The sequence below is a fragment of the Mirounga leonina genome, unplaced genomic scaffold, assembly GCF_011800145.1.
Source record: "Mirounga leonina isolate KUSES-001 unplaced genomic scaffold, KU_Mleo_1.0 Mir_173, whole genome shotgun sequence".
In the NCBI taxonomy this organism is placed as follows: domain Eukaryota; kingdom Metazoa; phylum Chordata; class Mammalia; order Carnivora; family Phocidae; genus Mirounga; species Mirounga leonina.
The window spans coordinates 75,485,841-75,509,069 of NW_023270447.1; the positions used below are offsets into that span (position 1 = coordinate 75,485,841).

At 40.4% G+C, this 23,229-nt stretch overlaps 1 protein-coding gene across 1 annotated transcript; it reads right to left on the reverse strand.

The window, feature by feature from the left end:
- Positions 1 to 1,146: 1,146 nt before the first annotated feature.
- TMEM50A (transmembrane protein 50A) lies at positions 1,147 to 19,081 on the reverse strand. Its single transcript, XM_035019456.1, has 7 exons — positions 18,840 to 19,081; positions 17,114 to 17,220; positions 14,386 to 14,498; positions 11,905 to 11,972; positions 9,785 to 9,877; positions 6,419 to 6,479; positions 1,147 to 1,619 (listed from the first exon to the last, which is right to left on the reverse strand). The coding sequence occupies exons 2-7, from the start codon at positions 17,204 to 17,206 to the stop codon at positions 1,574 to 1,576; spliced, it is 474 nt and encodes a 157-aa protein (XP_034875347.1). The 5' UTR covers positions 17,207 to 17,220; positions 18,840 to 19,081; the 3' UTR covers positions 1,147 to 1,573.
- Positions 19,082 to 23,229: the final 4,148 nt, after the last annotated feature.

The window sequence follows — 23,229 nt, forward strand, 5'->3', positions numbered from 1 at the left end:
TGATGCTATCAGTATTTTCTTGGGTGCAGACATGTAATTAAGGTATTGGTTCAATTTTATTGACAATTCCTAGATTCTTTCTCATGCTTAACAAAGTGTGCTATGCTACCCAGTGAACTCTTGTCTGCATCAACAGAGCAGAGAATAAAATAGGGAAAAATTAAGAATTCACTTATATTTAGTCCTATAATGTGGACATTGTGTTTCTACTCAAGCAGTTTCACAAAGTAGTTCTTACAACCTGTGCACATTGTGGATTTAACTATAGGGAAAGTCATGGTCAATTGTGGAGATAACAGTGTCTCAAGATTAAAAAACTGGTTCTGTGACCTTGAGAAAATCAATGTTTCCACGGTCTGGGTTCCCTCATCTGGTAAAAAGAGAAGGTGGACCTTCAACCTCTCAGATGCCCTCGAATTCTCTGAAAACCCACCGTGAGTGATTGGCTGTGGGATGGCAGCAACATGGCCATTTTTTTGAGTGTGTCTGGATGCCCAGGAGATATTCCATATGTACACAGTGAAAGACCACATGGCTGGTGTGGACAAGAGCACCACAAATTTAAATCATCTGGGAGATATTCTGTGTTTCAGGAAGGGCTAACTGTAGCAAATTCTATGCAAGAAAACATTTCAAGCTGTATTTCTAAAGAACAGGTACCCCATAGTTAGCTAGTTCATTTAAAAAAAGATTCCCATTTTACCAAGGTGGGGGGAAGGGGAGAGCCTGACAAAAGGAACAGACCATGAGAATTCTCAGTAGTTAATGTTTGTAATTTTAATTGACCTTGCTGGTCTATTTTGAGGTTAGTGGTTCAGTACAGAGATACGATGAAACTTGGAATCCAATTTACTGTCAAACCAACAACAAAAAATTTGTCACCTGAGTAAAGCCTAGTGTCAAGTCTCTATCCTTTTCCTCTTTCTTTCAGTGGTGGATGTGGAGTGACTGTCAGCATCCCACCAGGACCATGTGTCATGGCTGAGTGATTGCCACTCCCCACCCCCGCCATTAGGGGCACCAACACGGTCACCCACCCCTTGGGAGACCCTCAATGGCTACTTACACTGAAATGTTTCCAGAATTTTTGGCAAAACTGTATAAACCAAATACAAAGTATAGTGAGAAAGAATTCTGACCACTGCATAGATTTAAAAACAAGAAATGTTTATATTTCATTTAACATTCGACACAGAATAGGCCACATTTAAACAGACACAATAAATCTTCAGAACACTTTAATCTGTAGTTTTAGACCTTGGATATGACAAATGCTCATGTAAGATGTATCCATAATTCCTTTTGTAATTTATTTTTACAAATTACACCATGATAAAACTTAATAAAAATTACTCATGTGGCATATTTTCAACATGTTATAAGTTAATCCAATGCACACCACAGTAGATTTTTGTTGCTGTTTACATAGGAAGTTCTCATGATTTTAGTATTACACAAATTGAAGCTGAGACTACACTGGAAAATGAGTTTAGAAAATGGCATTACAAAAAACTGGGGTGTGAGTAGTAAAAAACCCATGCAGGACTGCTGTGCGGAAGCAAACCGGATGTTTTCACTGCCATAAGTCTTCAGTGCGGCCAAACTTAAAAACCAGTCCTCTGCAAATAAAATAAGAAACATCACATCTAGTTGAGTTTGGGGGGAAAAAAAAAAGAGTATGTGAGACTGGGAGAATGGTGGGAAACTAGCAACAAAGGATTGATGAGTTGTATGAAAAAAACCTTGGAATGTATCAGAACAAAAACTGATCATGTGCTTCCCACGTCCTTGACTTCCGGGTAGGTACTGGAGACCTGTATGCCACTCTTAAAAAGTTAACCGACGTTAAAAAAAAAAAGTTAACCGATGTTTAGTATGTAACCATTATATGTCTAATTTTATCATATTCATTCAACAAACCTTTTTTGAATATAATGTGCTAGGTGCTCAGGCTATAAAAATACAAAAGATATGGTGTCCGTGCCCTCAAACTGCTCACATTTCACATTCTTGGTGACACAATGTGTTAATGGCAGAGGGAGCGTGGGGGGGGGCGGGGCGGGGAAGAGGTGTATTTATCAAATGTTGAGAGAACACGGAAACATACAGAATTTATTCTGCCTGAATGTGTTAGGAAAGAAGTTACAGAAGTGGTAATATTTGGAATGGGCTTTGAAGGATAAGCAGCAGTTTCAATGGGAGACTGGTAGGAACAGGAGCTAGTGTGACGAAGGAAGATGTTTCAGGGAGAGGAAACAACATATCAAAAGGCAAAGAGGAAAAAAAGACCACAGGGCCTCAGGAGAAGCCCGAAAGACTGTTGTGTCAGGAATATACCCACACAGAACTTACCATCCAGGGTTTAGGTGGGCAACTGTCTACAGCTGTCCTCAAGGTTTCAACTTAAAGAGGGGCAAGACGGCAATTACATGCATAAGGAGATCTGGGTCTACGTCGAGATCTAGATCTCTGGATAGACGTAAAGATACCTGAAGTGTAGTAGAGAAGGGAGGAGTGCAATATGGCTGGATTATAGCTTAAGAGATAAGAAAGATAGGGAATGGAGGTGGCCAGGATTTGGTAAACCAACTGACCGTGGTGGCTAATTGCCCACAGGGGCCGCACATGCCTCAAATGAGTCAAGAGGGCAGGTGCCAGCCTGTATGTTCTACTATAGAGGGCAACTGATACTCCCAGGCAATTTATGAAATGGGGTTTTGCAGAGATGCACCCTCTATTTAAAAGGAACAACTATCCACCTCCACCTGATTGTTGCTGTGCAAGGCTCAGGATTGTCAGATCTTCCAGTTTTTGAGAAAAAGCCAAAAATTCGGATTTTAACGTAAAAATTCGGAGTTTTAAATGTTGGCTCAATAAAACAGAAAATACTATATAGGATAAATGAAACAGAACTATGGACAGAATTTGGCTGGATGGCCACTCGTGTTGAGTTCCTCTGTAGACAGCTCCAAGTTTTTAAAAAATTTTAAGATGAGAAATGACAGGATTAGAGGCATGTTTTAGAAGAAAAAGTGACACAGGAAAACTGGATCCAAGGGAGGAACCATCAGGGATGTGAAGTGCTCAGGAAGGGATGATGGTGACCCAACAACAGAAACGGACAGAAAGAGAACAAGTCTGAGACCCTTCAGAGGCCGTTCAAGAGGCCTTGGATGCGGGGGGCAAGTGGGAGGAAGAAAGTGAAGATGGTGATAGACAGTAGCACAAGCTGGTTTGCATTTGTTTTCTCATGTCTTCCAGGCCCCAGTGTCTACTCAAGGTTAGGCCTGCAGTCGTAATGATCAATTTAAAAAGGCTTTCATAAGCCTTTCTAGAGGTAAACACTTGAGTGTTTTTTGAGGAAAATAAAAATGCAACCAGGAAACTGTCTGTATCCTCTCTTGCAAGTATGTTAATTTCTCTTTATAAAGGATTTCATAAAGCTCCAAAAGGGGATTTGATCTCTGATCTTCTGGTTAATAGCAGGCCTATACCCTCCAGATAGCTTGGATGAGACATACTTCAGAATACTAGTCAACAGATGTAAACTGTAATCTGAAGAGTTTCTTGGGCAAAACCCAGTCCCGCCTACACTGTCAGATGGTCACCTTTGGTACTGACATCTGTGTCTGATTTCTGAAACAGTAATTTCTCAGCTGCTGCTGAGTATTATTGTTCTGTTACAAATCAGAATGGTAGGCAATCTGCTACAACTATTCTAGTAACAGTGTTTATTAGTTGAATTCAATTTCAATTTGCTTATTTTCAAAAAACACGGTTTTTAGTCTTTATAATAGGGACAATAGTACCAAATAAGAAACTAACCAAACTTGTTTCATATAAAAGGAATTTATCATAACTAATTTGAGACAAGTCAATGATCGGTTTCCAGGGTTTTGTGACATGAAAACTGCTTCATGAACTCATGTGTTTCTTCCCTCACTGGAAGAGACAACACATTTCCCACAAATCTTCCCCCTCAATCTGCTGTCCCTCCCTCCTGTGACAGTGACTTCTCTGCTACGGCAGCATCTCAAGATGGACCTTGCTTTACCCCTTCTCTCTGCCACAGTAAAGAATGATAAAGAAGGCTGCTGTTTGCCCCTCCCTGGCTGGTTCTCAGTAAATACCCTCCCCCCAACTCCATCCTGAAGCTTTTCCTCCACACCCTCACACTACCTCCCTTGGCTGAAGTTGTGGGGCCCTGAGTTCCCAAGGGCCTCCCACCCTGTGGAGACATTGGGGTAGTGCGCTCAGGATGCTTGGGGTCCCTCTATACAGATGCCCAAGCCTCAGCACTGCAGCTTGAAAGGAAAAGAAATCCTACCTACCCACACCGTCCTGCTCATAAACATGCTACACTATCCTACAAAATAACAAACGTACCCAAATTTTATTTCATAAAGCTGAGGAATGAGGTTTACTCGTGCTATATTTTTGAAGTACAGTGTTATACTCCCAAAAAAGGAGGGGAGAGGAGGGAAAGAGAACTCATACTAAACAACTGGCTGAGGACAGCAAAAAGAGAAAACATCAACTGAATTCACCCCCAAATCTGGAACGTCATCCTCCTAGTAGCTAGAGCCTGAACTCTGGAGTCAGACAGCCTCAGTTTTAGCCACATGATCTCAAACAAGGAGCCTATTTTTTCTGTGCTTCCTTTCTCACATATAATATGGGGATACCTTCAGAGTTGTTACAGGAATTAACTGAGAGCATACAGGTAAAATACTAAGAATGGTGCCTCGCACATAGTAATTGCTCAATAAACTCTGGTCATTATTATGTTCTGCATAAAATCAGTGGCTTAACTTTTTGTTGTTGTTGTTTAAACCCTTTGGGTTTTCTCCACTAGTTTGAGGACCCAAGGAAAGAGCCAAAGACGTTGTGCATCTTGCCTATCTAAGTTCATATCTGCATATCTAAGTTCACTTTTTTCTTATTTCCAAACTGATATTATAAAACTGCAAGAATTCCTGGTGGAGGAAAAGTTTGGATACCACTGCTGAACGTTACTGAAGGGCAACTATCAGCATTTCATGAGTGGCTGAAGGAGATATGGGGCTTCAATTTCGTTTTGGGGGGGTCAGTAGGAAGGGATAGAAAAGAAGTCCTACAATAGACTGTCCTAGAATACAGATCAGTTTCTTAACCTTTTTTTAGATTAGGGACTTCTTTGAAAATCATGAAAGCCATAGACTCTCTTCCTAGAAACACCAGCGTCTTGCATACAGAAATGTCTGGTGCTTCCCCCTCTTCAGAACCCTACCCATAGGATGATGGTTAAGAACCCCTGATGCAGGGGTGCCTGGGTGACGCAGTCGGTTAAGAGTCTGACTCTTGGTTTCAGCTCAGGTCATGATCTCAGGATCCTGGGCTCAAGCTCCAGGCTCAAGGTGGAGTCTGAGATTCTCTCTCCCTCTGCCCACCACCACCCCCTTCTCTCTTTAAATAAATAAATAAATAAAATCTTAAAAAAAAAAAAGAATCCCTGATGCAGAGGATAAAGAGAAGATTTTGGGTGTGGGGTTGGTGGGGGTGGTGGTGGCAAGGGTGGAAGGCTAAAGGCAGGGAAAAGGGCAGGCCCTTAGTATCCAGGAAAGAATGAACATTAGAGAAGATTATTGATAACAGTATTAAGGTTTTTAGGGGTTTTAGTAATCTTTTAATTTGTCATTGCATCAGAAGGATAAAAAATGTTAAGGCTTCTCCTCCACACCTCAATTCTCATGCATAAGTTCTAATAACACCAAGGATAGAACAAACTATAAAATGCATTCAGAAACAAAATTTTAAGGAGAAAAGGTTTTAAGCAGGCTTTCACTGAAAGCAACTGTTAGAAATACAGATTTAAAATAAACACGGTTACTCTCTCAAATAAATAGAATCTTAAAAAAAAATAAAATAAAAATAATATAAACACGGTTAGTATTTTGTAACGAAATCTATATGAATCACAGTTCTTCGTTAAAGGGGAGGTGGTGACACTTTAATAAAGTCAGTGTGTGTTCCTAAGGTTGGTAACAACCAGCCCCTATATTAAAGTACTTTCCCAGTCTCATACTTCATACTTTATGACATAACATGGGGGAGGGACACTGGCCAGGGTAAATTAATCAGCTAAATACAGTAACATAAAATAAACAATTATAAAAAAAGAATTCAGGGGTGCCTGGGTGGCTCAGTTGGTTAAGCATCTGCCTTCAGCTCAGGTCATGATCCCAGGGTCCTGGAATCGAGCCCCGCACTGGGTTCCCTGCTCAATGGGGAGCCTGCTTTTCCCTCTCCATCTGCCCCTCCCCTTATCTGCCCCTCCCTTCCACTCATGTTCTCTCTCTCACTCTCTAATAAATAAAATCTTAAAAAAAAAAAAAAAAAGAATTACAAAAATAGGATAAAGAATGCAAAAGAAACTTACCCAAAAAAGATGAAGGCATTTTGGAAAAATACAGCAATTCCAGGGTATACGATGGCTTTTTCTGTAAAAATAGTTGTAATATTTAAAGGTTTATGGTCTCAAAACATTTAGTTTCTGATATACTGGTGAATAGCAGGTTTCCTGCCTTACATAATTGAATTTTCTGGTAACCATGGTTGGTTTGAGTATTAAATGACATAATACATGTGACAGAGTCTAGCACTGGTTTAGTAAGTGATAGCTCCCTTCCTTCATTTAACATATATTTAGCGAGTGCATACCATGATCAGCATTGTAATGTGGAAAGTAAATAAAACAGGCAAAATTTTTTTCATCTTCATGAAGCTAAACAACGTAGAGAATAAGTAAATGAGGAGAAAAAATAAAGTGAGAAAAGGTAAGGGAAGTGCAGTGAATGATGACATTTTATCCAAGTGGCCAGGAAGACCTCATGAGAAGGTGACGGTGGCAAAAGGACAGGAAGTACATGAGGGCAGGACCATGCAGAAGCAGCAGAACAGCAAGCACAGTAAGCCTGGAGGTGGGGGCGGGCTGGCACATGAGAGGAATGGCCGTGTGGGCAAAAGAGAGAAAAGCAGGACACAGATCAGAGAAGAATGAGGGGCGGGTGGGGGGGTGGTGAAGATCATATGGAGCCTTGCAGTCACAGTGAGGGCTTTGATTTTCACTCTGAGGAAGATGAGAAGCCACTGGAGGGTTCTGAGCAGAAAAGTAATGACATATTTTAATAGGATTCCTGTGGCTGCTGAGCTGAGTAGACAAAAGGGGGTAAGAGGAGAAACAGAAACCAGTGAGGAAGCGGTTTCAGGAAATCAGACAGGAGACTAACAGACTGAACCAGGGTGGTAGCAACGGAGATGGTAAAAAGTGGTGGGACTCAGGGGGTGCCTGGCTGGCTCAGTTGGTAGAGCATGTGACCCTTGATCTAGGGGTTTTAAGTTCGATCCCCACACTGGGTGTAGAGATTACTTAAAAAAAAAAAATCTATATTAAAAAAAAATGGTGGAGGGGCACCTGGGTGGCTCAGTCGGTTAAGCGTCCAACTCTTGATTTCTGCTCAGGTCATGACCTCAGGGTAGTGAGCCAGAACCCCACACTGGAATCTGCACTGAGTGTAGAGCCTGCTTAAGATTCTCTCTGTCCCTCTGCTCCTCCTCCCTGCCCCCTCCCCCGCTCACGCATGCTTGTGCACTCTCTCTCTCTCCCCCCCTTTCTCTCTCTAAAAGAAAAAAGTGGTAGGATTCAGGATATATTTTAGCAGCAGAATCAGCAGGATTTGCTGATGGACTGGGGTATGAGAGAAAGAGAAGTATCATCTTTGACAGGCCTTCACCACCCAGTTTTTACCTGAACATTTGGAGGGACACAGAAGCCATTAGCTAGGATAGGCAAGACTGCCAGAGGAACATTTTATTCCAATTTATCCCAGATTGAAGTTGAAATCCTCATAAATTTCTACTATTGGAGCTGTCAAGATTACTCATTAATTGACAAACCAAGCATGGTAAGTAGATGAATGATCAACTTTTTCTCATAAGAGTTTTAAATTAATCTGATTACCGTGACAACTGGTTTGCATAGGCTTCACTACTGTAAGGCCAGATCAAATATTCCACATTAGTTGGAACTACTACCACTAGAATGGCTCCTAAGGATCCTACAGAAAGGCAACTTATAAAATTACAGATCTCCTGCTAATAATTCTCAAAGCATAACCTGGCTCCAGAAGTCTTTAGGAAAAGGACTAAAAATTCTGTGAGATTGGGGCGCCTGGGTGGCTCAGTCAGTTAAGCGTCTGCCTTCAGCTCAGGTCATGATCCCAGGGTCCTGGGATCGAGCCCTGCATCGGGCTCTCTGCTCAGAAGGGAGTCTGCTTCTCCCTCTGCCCCTCACCCCACTTGTGCTCTCTCTCACTTTATCTCTCAAATAAGTAAGTAAAATGTTTAAAAAAAAAATTCTGTGAGATAAACACATTTCTACAAAAAGGGGCTCTGTATTAATAGTTGCATCCGGGAGAGGAAAATTATCAATAATTTTATTTTCTTCTTTGAGCTCTTTTATATTATCAGTATTTTTTTTTTTTTAAGATTTTATTTATTTATTTGACAGAGAGAGACACAGCAAGAGAGGGAACACAAGCAGGGGAACTGGGAGAGGGAGAAGCAGGCTTTCTGCAGAGCAGGGAGCCCGATGCGGGGCTCAATCCCAGGACCCTGGGATCATGACCTGAGCCGAAGGCAGACGCTTAACAATTGAGCCACCCAGGCGCCCCTCTTATCAGTATTCTATAATGAACGAGTACTATGGAATTCACTATGGATGAAAAAGTAACATTTTTGTTTTTAAAATATGATGGTGATAAAGATTTTGTAGCAGCAAGAGAACTACTGAGGATATCATGTAAAATGCAAAAACCTAGGTTCAAAATTATATTTACACTATAACTACACAAAAACATAAAAGAAGAGACCAGAGGAAATATACCAAAACATTTAAAAACAGTACATTATTATAGTTTCTTTCTTCTCTACATTTTTGGGAATATGGCTTTAGTAATAAGTTATATAAACAACAAAAAAATACATATTTAAAATGCCTATCATTCCTGTCTATAAGACTTAAATGATCTTAATAAAAAAGTCAGGAAACCCATGATTTTAATCCAAGAATTACATTTTGTTTAAAGAAATAAAGGGTTAAAATATGGGCTAGATTAGATCTCTGCTGGTCCAGTGTTTGCAAATCATTAATACCATATTTTTACTGTGAGAAGCATAGTCAATTTTACCTGGAACAATAAGGGGTTTTCATATTTTTCTGAGGTCCCTCAAGGTAAAATTTCACACAGGGATCTAAGAGCAGGCCTTGTCCTGAAGGCCTTGCTTTCCACTGGCTTTATACAGCAGATGCCCGTGAAGTGTTAATTTACTTTCTGTCTAAAAGGAGATGATGTCATAGTACCAGGGAGGCTTAGCTCAATAAATTTTAATTCTAGGATGTTAGAGCTTTGCATGGATATCATTCACCAAGACAAAACTTGCCAAATAGCTACAGAACATATGTATCCTGGTTTTGAGGTTTTTGGAAGCCAAAGAGAAGCAAGGTTTGGAGCCGTGTACCGTTACTTCCAGACACTAGATTAGAAGAAAAAATACAGAAGAAGGGAATAGTAAAAACATACCAAATAAACCAAATGCGGATAGGGTGAAGGGAGGTCCCAGGCATAAATGCTAGTAGCTAGGAGCTGAGCCACCTGTATGAAAAATACCTTTACTCTAAAATAACCAGCTCTAATGCACAACTTCAGTATTCCATTGAAGAAAAACGTGAACTGTTTTCTCTTACCTTTAGCAACATAACCTCCAAAGAGAATCCACATAGATGCAATCAGAGATCCAAAGGCCAGCATGAAACCAATGAACAGCCAAATGCGAGCACCTTAAAAGAAGTAACATTTTACCAGAATCGCTTCTCATATGGCAGCAGTCAGTTCAATTAACTTCTCAAAAGGAAAGCAAAAACCAGAACAGAAAAAATGTGTAGTTGCCATTTAAAGTCTAAAATAAGAATGGAAGATGTGTTGAGTATCTTTCATCAGTGCAGACGTTGGCCTTTTTCTTGTTGGCTGGTCTGTATATTCTAAGTGCCTATAATTAATCTCCTTAAATATGTATACTGAGAAAAATTCCTCAACCATCTTATAAAAATCTCACAAAATATGTTTCAACATATTTACAGGCTCATTCTCCAGATATTTTTAGAAACTGTATTCCAAAACTTAAACTCCTCCAAGAGAACTTCCAAGCAATAACATAGGTATGCTTAAAAAAAAATCATATTCAGTGATATGTGAATCTAAACACACTACCATACTTCACTTTCAGGTAAGTCAGGCAGCGAAATAAATTCAAACTTATTGTGACTGGCACTTAGGAAAGCTACATTAAAATTATGTTAACAGAGGAGGACAAATTTTAAATCCCATTTATAAAATATTTATGAAGATTTGCTATAAAATACAATCCTTAGACTGTCTAAAATAATTGAGATGAGTTTCTTTAATTAGCACAAATACATTTTAATAAAAACACTGCCTTGTTCAATAAAGCAAAGCAAATAGAAGGCTACATTTAATTTCTGATTTCATTTCCAAAACATAAAACCAAATAATAGTTTTGAAATAATAAGCTGACAGTCATAGATGTGGTATTAAATACAACTGGCTCTGGATCCCCAAAGCTGTACTAGCTAACAAATTTTAGAGATGTGATGGCCATATTCTAGTCCTAGCCCTCACTATTACTGGCTTATCATTATCAACACCAACTGCTAACATTCATATATTTGTTTATAGTTTATGATTATGGCAGATCAGTGTTTCTGTATCTCTTCTACTTCAGTTCATCTATAAAGAGAGTGAACCCAAAGTCTGTAAGTGTAGATCAGGGCTGACTCCTGTTTCATTAAAAAAAAAAAAAAGAAAAAGGAAAAAAAGTCACTTGAATTCTGCCTATTTATTTTTTTATGGATGTAACGTAAGTTTACCATTTAGATTGTTTAATCAGTGTCCCCTCAAGTCTTTGTGTAAGTTGGACTCTCGAGGAAGCTGTGCCACACGCATCCTGTACTCAGCCTGTCTCACTCAAGTGCATGGCAATGGAGGCCAGGGGACGGGAGTTGCTCAGTTGAGGAGTAAGGGACTTGGTGAACCTAAGCACCAAAATTCTATTAATTCTATTCAACTTTGCAAGATGAAAAGAATTCTGGAGGTTGGTCACACAGTAATGTGAATGTATTTAACACTACTGAACTGTACACTTAAAAATGGTTAAGATGGTAAATTTTATGTTGTATATTTCAAAACACACCCAAATCACTACGATTCTATTTCAAAATGCCAATCCAATCAAATAAAGTCGGCAAAAAAGAGAAGAAAATAATTTATATGGTAAAGCTTAAAGTGCTATAAAGTCTATTTTGCACATGGATTCTTTATTACATACTGTCCTTTATACTGTATACACTTGTATCTACGTATTACTGCACGGGGCTAGAAATTCAAGACTGCGTACTTGGGCTCTACAGCCAGGCTAGACTAAATGTGACTTGTACCTTATGCTTTTTTTTTTTTTTTTTTTAAAGATTTTATTTATTTGCGAGAGAGAGAATGAGAGACAGAGAGCATGAGAGGGAGGAGGGTCAGAGGGAGAAGCAGACTCCCCGCCGAGCAGGGAGCCCGATGCGGGACTCGATCCCGGGACTCCAGGATCACGACCTGAGCCGAAGGCAGTCGCCCAACCAACTGAGCCACCCAGGCGCCCCACCTTATGCTTTGAAACCTATAACCTCTGCTCTAGATATACTTCCATCCTATCTCTGATCTGAAGGGCTTATACACGTGGCCCTTCCATGTATAATTCTCACTTTTAAGGATGTATAGTAAGATGTTGTTTACACCTGTTTACCTGTTTGACCCAGGCAACCTTCACTGTAACTATCACCTCGGACTTGTCCATTTGATACTGCATTAATCCTGTAGGAATAAAATAAAGCCAAGTTATCACGGTCTTTGACTCCAAGAGAAAATACCCATGACATCAAATTACCAGATACAATAAACTAGAATGCCTCAAATTTAAGATTAGGCCTCCTGGGTCTTGAGTAATGGGTTCATGTAAACTTAAGCAAGTCCCTTCAACCAGATACCCTCTAAGCAGTGGTGACAGTCCCCAGACCAGCAGAATCATCACCTGGGAACTGATTAGAAAGAAAATTCCCCGGCCCCACCCTAGACTTACTAAGGCAGAAACTCTGGGTATGGGGTCCAGCAATTTGACTTTTAACAAGTCTGTCAGGTGATTCTGATGCTTGGTAACATCTGAGAGGTAATTTTTCAAAATGGTGTCTCACTTGTTAAAATTTGAGAGTGAAATTCTCAAAATTACGTCTTGCTGAGATGGAACAATCTTTAGCTTGGTGCTACCTAGCTCTCCATTTGTACACATGGGATATACTCAACATGTAATATGCATGCATGACAAAACACAGAGAGAAAAAGGTCCCTAGAATATCCAAAAACTACTTAAAATTGGCTTAGGAATGAATTTTTTGTGATAATTCTGTACTAATGTCCAATATTTGGAGAAATGATTATATATTAAGCAAAACAAGAACTTTTTGCTCTGAAGACATTATCAAAGTGATTCAAGTGGTAAAGTCTTGTTTTTCAATCCCCGATACAGGTTCCAAACATAGCAAGTCTTTTGCTGACTCTCACAGAGTACCATTCTAAATTGAGATAGCCTTGCTTTCTTTAGAAGTATCCTTTCAAAAATTTAAATATCATGGGAAAATGTTCACAATATATTAAGTTAAAAAGTTATAGAACTTTACACATACTATGTACATATATGTACACATACATATATGTATATAGCATATATATATTGTGTATGTATGTGTGTGTGTCTACCACTACAATGGAAGCTTCATGAGGGCAAGGGTTGTGTCTATCTTGTTTCCCATTTTTATTTTCAGCGCCTAGCACATAGTAGGTACCCAATAAACATGTTGACTATATGCACCCTGACTTTTTAAATAATAATATGAAGTCTTAATTTATTCATTCAAATCTAAGTTTTAGAACGATCAAAATACTCTTAATTATGTTCAGTGATCTCTGTATCAACCACATTATTTGGTACACAAAATAAATACATTTTAAAATAAGCTTTGTATTTAAAAAAAAAAAAATGCAGATGCTCTTAGGTTAGTGATTCTTTGCTCCTATTTTTTCCTTGCTGAGCCATCTGAATAGACTTTTTAGCCCTCTGTCAAACAGCCATGATCTGCCCTGTCAGTCTCCACTACCAGGCACATTCTAAAATGAACAATCTCTATTTGTTCTCTGGCATTACTGGTTTCATATATAATCTCAAACTTACAGAAAAGTTATCTAGTTCAAATAATTTTTTTTTCTGAAACATTTGAAAGTTGCCAAACTGATGCCCTGTAACCCTAGAAATGTGTATGTATTTCCTACAAACAAGACAGTTCCACAGAACTCCAATACAACCATTAAAATTGGGAAGTTAACAATGATCCATTACCACCGTCTACTCTTCAGACCTCATTCAAGTTCCTCAGTTGGCCCAATAATGCTCTTAACAAAAGCATCTGCTCATGCAAAAAAGCAGAATCATGAGGTACATTTTGTTCTCATGTCTCTTTAGTCTCAGTCTTCTCTGGCTTTTATGACCTTAACCCTTTACTCCAGCCATCCTGGTCTCCTTGTCATGGAGCCTCTGTCCTTGCTGTTCCATAGGTCTGGAATGATCCTCTCTTATATATGCCCATGGTCAGCTCCTTCATTTCTCCAAGTCTTCACTACAAAGCGCCTTCTTCATGAGGCCTTCCTTGACTCTATGTAAAATTTCTGTACCTCCTCCTGACATCAACTTTCTCCCTTCTCTGTAATGCTAGCATGCTATATACATAATTTATTTCTCCTTGCTTACTATCTGTCTCACTCATTTAAGTATAAATTCTGTAAGTGCATGGATGTTTCTGTTTTATTCACTACTATATTTCCTATACCTAGAGCAGAGCCTGAGAAAAGTGTAATGAATATTTGTTGGATAAATGAATAAACAAACACTTAGACAAAGTATATGGTTTCTGACCTAAAAGTAAAGTTGCAACATGAGCAGTGTAGCAACAAAAGGAGAGCTGAGAGGAGCTGGGGGATGGAAGTGGGAGAGGAGAGCTGGAAGGGAGACTAGAAAAGAGAACTGTTGCTTTTCTTTATAAGTCCTCTGCAAGCTGACTTTTAAACCATTCCAGTACATTGATGACATTGAAAAATATGAACTCTACTAAACTATATGGAAGACATTTTTATTTTGTGATAATCTATGTTAAGTAGTGTCATGAACAACAATGCTTACATCAGGAAGGCTATGGTTGCTATAACACCACAGGCATGGTATGAGTGGTTGAAGTCTTCCATAGTGGGATAAATGACAGCTGCATCTATGATAATCCACCAGCCTGTAAAAAACTAAAACAGACATTAAAAAGTGATGCTAATGAGAAATTACCGTAATTTCGTATCTTACTAGCTAAAAAGAAAGCAACGTTTCTAAATGAAGATATCCCTTCTAATGAATTTCAAAAATTTTTAAATGTTCTAGCAGTTTGTTATATATAATTTGAACATGGCTTAATATGTGAATAAATATTAGATACCCTTAAGTCTGCCAGTAATCACTATGTAATACGAATTTCTTTTCTAAGCCTACTTCAATCATTATTTTATATTGTTGTAATAAAGTCCGTCAACTTATTTTGTGAACTAGAAATAAGTTCTATTTTCCCATGGCAGGAGAAAGGAAAAAAGCGATTCAGATTCTGACTGACAGGAGTGGCTTATTGCTGACATAACCTCCAGAAAGAGGTTATCATTGAAAATGAAAAAAAAAAAAAAAAAGTATTCAAAATAATGGTGGGAATAGTTATTGTTGACAGAATTTTAGCTATTCTCTTGGTGTTGTGAAATAAGTAATGGTTCTGCAGTTCTGCTTTTCCTTTTGATGTATACAGTGCAGTCTACAGATGGTTTTAGGTGTGATGCTAAATTCAATTTAAACACCAAATATAATTTATCTTAATTGAGTTTGGTTTTGGATGTTATCAAGGGTAAATACATAATGAAAAAACATTAAAACTGCACAAATATCAGCTGACCACAAGCTTAGAGTAAGATATTAGCCAAATTCTGGTAAGTAGCTTAGACAGTTTTAAAAAGTAACCCCCTGAGGATGCCTGGGTGGCTTTTTGGGTTAAGAGTCTGCCTTCGGCTCAGGTCATGATCCCAGGGTCCTGGGATTGAGTCGCTCATCAGGCTCCCCTCTCAGGGGGGGAGTCTGCTTCTCCCTCTGCCTGCCACTCCCCCTGCTTGTGCGTGTGCGTGCTCTCTCTCTGACAAATAAATAAAATAAAACCTTTAAAAATAAATAAAAGTAACCTCCTGCCCTACCCCCACTCCCAACCATGACCCAGTTAGCTCTGGGAACTGCCATCTTCTGGCAATTCTTTTTTTTTTTTTTTTTTTAAGATTTTTATTTATTTATTTGAGAGAGAATGAGAGAGAGAACACAAGAGGGGGGAGGGTCAGAGAGAGAAGCAGACTCCCCGCCGAGCAGGGAGCCCTATGAGACTCGATCCCAGGACTCCAGGATCATGACCAGAGCCGAAGGCAGTCGCTTAACCAACTGAGCCACCCAGGCATCCCCTGGCAATTCTTTAAAAATAACTACTGGGGCACCTGGGTGGCTCAGTCCTTAGGCATCTGCCTTCAGCTCAGGTCATGACCTCAGGGTCCTGGGATTGAGCCCCAGTCGGGCTCCTGGCTCAGCGGGGAGCCTGATTCTCCCTCTCCCTCTCCCTCTGCCTCTCCCCCTGCTCATGCACTCTCTCTCTATCTCTGTGTCTCAAATGAATAAAAAAATCTTAAAAAAAAAAAAAATAACTACTTTAGGCTAATCAAATTACTTTTATCAGGTTATAGACAGTTCCATACTCTATTAATGACATTTTTTCTGGCTAGCACAAGTACTCTTCCTTTTCTTTCTTTTTTTTTTTTAAAAACTCTCACCTCAGTGTATTCAATATATTTTCTTCATAGACTAAAATTTAAAGCTTTTTTTGGGGGGGGGGATGTTTGTAAGAGCAGAATTTCTATAGTAGTTTTGTTTTTTATTTTTAAGATTTTATTTTTAAGTAATCTCTATGCCCAATGTGGGGCTTGAACTCACAATGCCAAGATCAAGAGTCCCACGCTCTACAGGCAGCCAGCCAAATGCCCCTCTATGGTAGTTTTATATTTTGCCATTACTTTAGGATAATTATTTTTCATAGATTATAAATGTCAGAGACTAAGCAAAGAGGAGATATTTAAACTTAGATTTTTTTTTTAAGATTTTATTTTTAAGTAACCTCTACACCCATCATGGGGCTTGAACTGACAACGCAGAGATCAAGAGTCACATGGTCCACTGACTGAGCCAGCTAGGCGCCCCTAAACTTAGATTTTTGTTTGTTTATTTAAAATCCACTATTTAGAGCATATGACAACATAAGAGCATAAAACACAAGTGTCAGATGCCTTGAGGGATTTGCAATGTAAATAAAAATTTTATACTATAAATTACTTCTAGGCAATATGCTTTAATGAGCTTCCTGTGTGATTTTTTCTTTTGTTTTGCTTTTTAATGAGATTGAGAAGAAAGCTAACTCTGGTTATGAAAAAATACAATCATATCTCTCTACTGGTTTTGACCTGTTTCTTAAATACTTCCTGGTATCTCAATGTACTCACAAAAAGGAGGCACTATCCATATAATGAATAAATATACAAAGCATACTATCTTATATATCATTTTTAACATGCATTTAAAGAAAACCAATCACTCTACTAATAATTTTTCAAACCATAATGTCAACTCTTAAAATGGAGTAACTCAACTCCCTTGTAAACAAAACATCAACGTTTATTAAAATAAATTCAGTGGTCAAAGATAAATAGTACATATTTAAAAACATCATACAGAATTCAAAACACATAAAAACAAACACAACAAAATAATGAAGGCCCAAATTATCAATGACACTTACTAGAACACCAGCAGCAATGGAAGCAATAGTATTGCGCTTTTCCCCCCAGTCAATGCATTCTGAGCATCGCAAGCCTTCTAGAAATCCAGACATTTTTTCTCCAGTCACTTAAAAAACAAAAAAACAAAAAAATCAAATCCATTAAAGTACTCCTATTTACTTGCTTCAAACATGAGTTATGTTCCTAGAAAATAATTAACAGTTCAGGAATAATTTAATAAAAGTGAAATACTTTATCTTGGCTACATATACTTTTTCAGAATATTTGATTTAATTTTTGATCAATCTCCACATTAAAACCTTGGTAAACAAAATTTGGATTCATTTAGTTTTTTTTTTTAATTTAAAAGATAGTTTTGGTATATTTAAGAAATATGAACAAAGGTGGGTATCCAAATATGGAAAAATTTCATAATGGTTATTAATTTTAATTCCAAACCAAATTATTATGTGATTTTAACATTTACAATCCAGGAGCACTAACATGAAGGAGAGAAAAAAGATAAACTTTGGCTCTCAGTTAAAGCATGCACTCAAATGAAAAAATATTTGTCTTGGGAATTTACACATTTTATCATAGAACATGTGTTTCTTCACACTCAGATTAAGAAATTAAACAATGCAGTGCAGGTCTTCTACTCACATCACTTTCTTTCACTTCATTATTTTTTCCAGAACCAATCCTGATTTTTGGTGTTATTTCTATGTAAAGAACACCCATTTCATTTTAGTATCTGTCTCTGATTGTAAGAGATGCCTTTCCAAAGGAAAGCATAAAATTGAAGCTAATATTAATTCAGAACCCCCCAAAAAATGCACTGCTGAATTACTATAGATGAATTACCACAGCCGACCTAACAAATTACATAAAACACCCCTCGGAGCCCAGCTATGCAGACCTGGCCTAAGACACATCCGGACTACCGCTATTTCAGAGTACTGAAAAAGCCTGAATTGGGTATAACTTGCTAATTACCAAGACACACCCAAACTCCTACAGAGACTCTGAATCCGTCTGTTAAGCTACTCCTCTGTACGGAGCAATTCTGATTGCCCAAAACCATGATATTCTAAAGAAGAGCAAGGAGTCCAAGCGTAACATCCCTTTTAAGCATTAAATATTAACACCTGTGATTATATCCAGTGCTAATATGCTTTGGAGACAAGCCCAGTTTTGAAAATTCACCTTTCATTTTCCCTGGAAGGAAGTGCAATCCAGGGTGTGTTACTTTCGGTTCATCTCTATGCCCCCGCCCCAACCCATCCGAGCCCATTCTTCTTGGGTTTATCACCCGCACCCTGCTGCACATAGCCCGCCCCCAGACCCGGGATTCCAGGTCTGGAGCGGACGCGAGCTGACAGGATGTGGGAACTCGTTCTAGCTCGGCCACCCCACCCCCACCCCCCACCCCCCGCCGCGTGAACCCGCGGGTGACACTCGCTCTCGGGGGCTGTTTCTCCAACCCTCAAGGAGGAGACCACGATGATTTCCACGGATCCCGGGACGTCCCGGGGAGGGGCGCTGTCCGGCAGTGCGGCGCGGTCCGCACGCGGCCGTCCGGGAGGAAGCGGCCGGGAAGGGTCCAGGGAGACACAGCCCGAGCCTGCAGCCTCCCAGAAGGTGGAGATAACGACCCCGTCAGCCCCGGCCCGGCAGACAGCCCCGGGCCCGAGTCCTCTCGGCCTGTGGCGGCGACCCCCTCTCCCACTCCTGCCTGGCACTTACGTCCAGCCCCGCCCGTGCAGTCGGTCCCGAGCCCGGTGTCGCGCAGCGCGGGGCCGCCTCACTTTCTCCTAGTTTTCAGCCAAGAAAACAAACCAGCCACCGGCCACCGGGTACCCGGATGAAACAGCACCGCCCCCGGAGCTCGGTCGCGCATGCGGGGAGCGGGGCTGAGGGAGCAGCACGGAGGGGGAGGAGGCGGGAGGAGAAGAGCGGAGGGAGGGCCAGAGGGAGCCACGCCCACCGCGCCGAAGTCTGCGGGTGCTCCTGGTGCAGGGGGCTGGGCGTTTCCACGGCGCTCAGTTCGCGGCTGCACCTCAGGAGTGGTAGTCTGAGTGCACCTTCCAAAGGAAGGCGTCTGTTGGGCCTTTGTATTCGTCCAGTGTGAGGTGGTAAGTTTTCTAGTGCTGCGGTCGGCTCCTCAGTTATCTCAGGGTGACAGGAAAAGTGTCGGGTCCCGCGTGGTGCAAAAAGAGGTTCTGGGGAGACGCCTGGGTGGCTCAGTCGTTAAGCGTTTGCCTTCGGGTCAGGTCATGATCCCAGGATCCTGGGATCGAGTCCCACATCGGGCTCCTTGCTCAGTGAGGAGCCTGCTTCTCCCTCTCCCTCTGCTGCTCCCCCTGTTTGTGCTCTCTCTCTCTCTCTGACAAATAAATAAATAAATAAATAAAAAAGCGGTTCTGGGTTCGCGGCCCCCCGCTCTAAGTTTTTAAGTCTTGTTTATTTTCGCAGCGCCTGGCCCCGCCCTCACCGTAGCTCCGCCTCCATAAGGGGTGGAGTCACTCCCAGGAGGCGGGGAGGCCCCGGGTGAGCGACCGGGTTTTGTGCCCTACTAGTCCCCGGCGGGCTGACCCTCTTCTGGGACTTGACGTTTTATTCCCGTTGGGGGAAAAGGCACTGCTGACATTTGGGGCCAGATAATTCTGTTTATGAGGGCTTGTCCTGTTGTGCACTGTAGGGTGTTTATCTGCATCCCCGGCCTCTGCCCCCTGGATGCCAGGGTCATTCCGGCTGTTGTGACAGCCACATATGTCTCAAGAGGCTAAATATCCCGTTCGCGGGAAAGTCATCCAGGTTGGAGCCGCTGTTAAGGAGACAATGTGGGTTTTGGGAGGTGACCCTTTTCAAAAGCCAGAAGCAGTGAAGTCTTGCCTACATGAACGACTTGTGGCGGCCGCTCAGAAGCTCTCGGTCCCGCTCCAGCGGCTCGAGTCGGGCGTCGTCCCGGAGTCGGAGCCGGCCCCGGAACCCGAAAGAAAGCAGCGGTTGGAGGAAGAGATCCAGGAAGAGGTCGCAGAGCAGAACCCGTTTTGCTCAAAGGGTTTTGCTGAAGTTGCATGGGTCATTTGTAGTGAAGAGGGACGCAAGGTTCACCTCTTTTACATGTTGAGGCTACAGTATATGAGTAAGCTAGGAACCAAGGTTATGTCGTTTAATTTCTTTGATTTCCTTTGATGCATAACATCTGTAGCTTTGTGATGGGGGGGCATTAGCTGATTAGTAGGCAAAACTGGACAATACAACCCATTTAGCCTATTTTTAAATGGACATCGTTCTTACCCCTCAGGATTAAAGATTAATTATGACTCTTAAATGGCTGGGGGTAGGTAATATACTGCAGGCAGTTCTTCGTAGAACCTTTTTAATGGTTATTAACGACTTAAGGTTAGTTTTGCAGCTCTGAGCAGCCTATAACAAATCTTGCCTTAAGCTTTTTTTTTTTTTTTTTTAAGGATTTTATTTATTTATTTGACAGAGAGAGAGAGAGGGAACACAAGCAGGGGGAGCTGGAGAGGGAGAATCAGGACCCTGGGAACATGACCTGAGCCAGAGGCAGGAGCTTAAGGACTGAGCCACCCAGGCGCCCCTTGACTTCAGCTTTTAGTAAGTTAACTAATAACTGGGGGGAGCGGTATTAACTTTTCCTTTTTCCTTTCTTTTTTTTTTTTTTTGTCTCCGCCCTTTTTTTACATTTACTGGAGTTAATAATTGTCAGGTATTTTATAAACATAAGTAAGCACCTTTATGTTGCTTTTATAATAAAGTTCATGTTTAATTTGTCATTCTTAGCCTTTTTGGAATACGTTGTAGAATTAATGAGTGCTTGTTTTTGTCTCTTCTGCATACGGTGGAGCTATTAGAAATAGCAAAAGCCAGCCCCGCTGTCTCTTTGGGAATAGCCAACCTTGACTTAACACCCGGTCTCAATATTGTTCTTGCAGCTAAAGAATGGAATTTTGGAACAGCTATACCAAATAATGCAAAGTTCTAGATAAGCCAGATTTATCCAAACAGAACCTTCCAAAAAACAAAACAAAAAAAACTGTTGCCAGAAAAATCTGGTTAACTGTTTTTATTTGGTTTACCTTAGAATACACTTCTCAGAAAGTCTAGCTAAATATAATTTGTTAATGTCAAAATAGCAGATCTGAAAATACTAGACAAGCTCTCACTCATGGAAATGGGAGAGTAATCAACTCTATTTTTGGTGACCAACCACACCAGATTGGGACTAGCCCTGAAAGTCCTATGTTCCAAGAAACCCTTCCTGGATGTAAAAAGTCCTGGTTTTAACAATGAGTGCCATAGATTGGAAGAGGGGAGGAGATACAAAACCCATATTATGCCCCCCCACCACAAAAGGAAGACAACACGGTTTTTAGTGACACATGAATCGGGTGATTATCTGCCTTCTGTTGACCACTGACACTGGCAGCCATGATTTGTGGTTCACAATAATGTATCTATTGTAGCATTCTCTCAGAGCAACTTAAATTCTAATCATGAGTGTTAACAGTCTAATCATGAGTGTTAACCCTTGTGCTTTGGAGGGAGATAGCGCTAGTTTAATTTTTAATTTTGTGCATATTGTGACTGTGCTTTCTAAGAATTGAGATAATGAAAATGAGAGTGAGTACAATGTCAACGCCAGCATGACCCAGACAATACCAAAAAAAGAAGACCAAATGGCTGTTATTTTAATGACAGTTGGAAGGACACATACAACTGGATTAGGGAGGCAAATGATCCAAAGAGAGCATACTGCACAATTTGCAGAAAAGAATTTGGGGTTGGGCATGGCAGAGAAGGGGATATGAAAACATGAAGAGACTGAGTACCACAAGTCTGGAATGAGACAAGCAAGTACTTTTGAATCAATGAAAAGTGTCTTCATCTCCCAAAAAGACACCAGTGTTCAATCAAAAAACAGCAGCTGCAGGGCACCTGGGTGGCTCAGTCGGTTAAGCACCTGACTCTTGATTTTGGCTCAGGTCATGATCTCAGGACCAAGTCACGAGTTGGGTTCTGCACTGGATGTGGAGCCTGCTTAAGATGATCTCTTTGCCCATCATACCCCCCCCACAGGCGCGAGTGCTCTCTTAAAAAAAAAAAAAAAAAAGAACAACTGCTGAATTAGTGTGGGCATACCACACGATTGAACCTATGTTATCTTTTCGCTCCCTTGATTGCTCTTTGAAACTGGGTAAAGTTACATTTCCTGATTCAGAGGTTGCAACTAAAATGTCCTATGGGCAAACAAAAGGGGAAATTTTGATCACAGTTGTATTGGCCTCTTACAGTGTAGAGCTGATTCTGTCAGATCTTACCAATAATCGTGCCTTCTGCAGTATATCAAGTGATGTGTTGTACTATGGCAATCAAAAATGTTCGCCCTAGCTCTTAAGTACTTTGATCTGAAAAATGAAGTTTCAAATCGTCTTCTTGATGGCTATGAAGATTTTAATGAAACCTTAGAACACATTAAACAAGAGATCAAGCAAACGATACAATAGCAATACAAACTAGATCTGGCTCACCTATCTGTATATTCGGTGGGTAGTACAGATGTAAATTTCAGCAAATTCCATTCAGTCTATTAACTTCTTACCAAAGAAAATGAGAGCTGCTAAATGTCCGGCACACCTTGCACACCACAGACTGCTAAAAAGGGATGTGATTTGCTTTCTTGGACATTGAGGCTTTCATAATGAAAGTTTTGGTGACTTCAGTTTCCTCAAAACACACAGAAACACTTAATGAGACTTTTGACTTTTAGAAATGGAAGGAGATAGACACCTCAGACATATGCCTACAAGATGGTTGTCACTTGCCAGCCATAAAAAAGATGTTAAAATGTTGGCCAACCATAAAATCCTATTTTCAAAGTGTGGGAAAAGACGAATGTCCTTCTCTAATTTGGAAGTACACTGAAGATGAGAATGAAGAAAAGGATTAGACTACAACAGAAATTTATCTGCTGTTTCTCCAGACCTGCTTGCTGATCTTTGAAGAAACTCTCAGGAGCCTAGAAAAAGATAAACTGCCCACACCTGGGTTATTTGATGTTATGTATAAGTTGCAACAAAAACTCATACAGTGAAGAAATGACTCT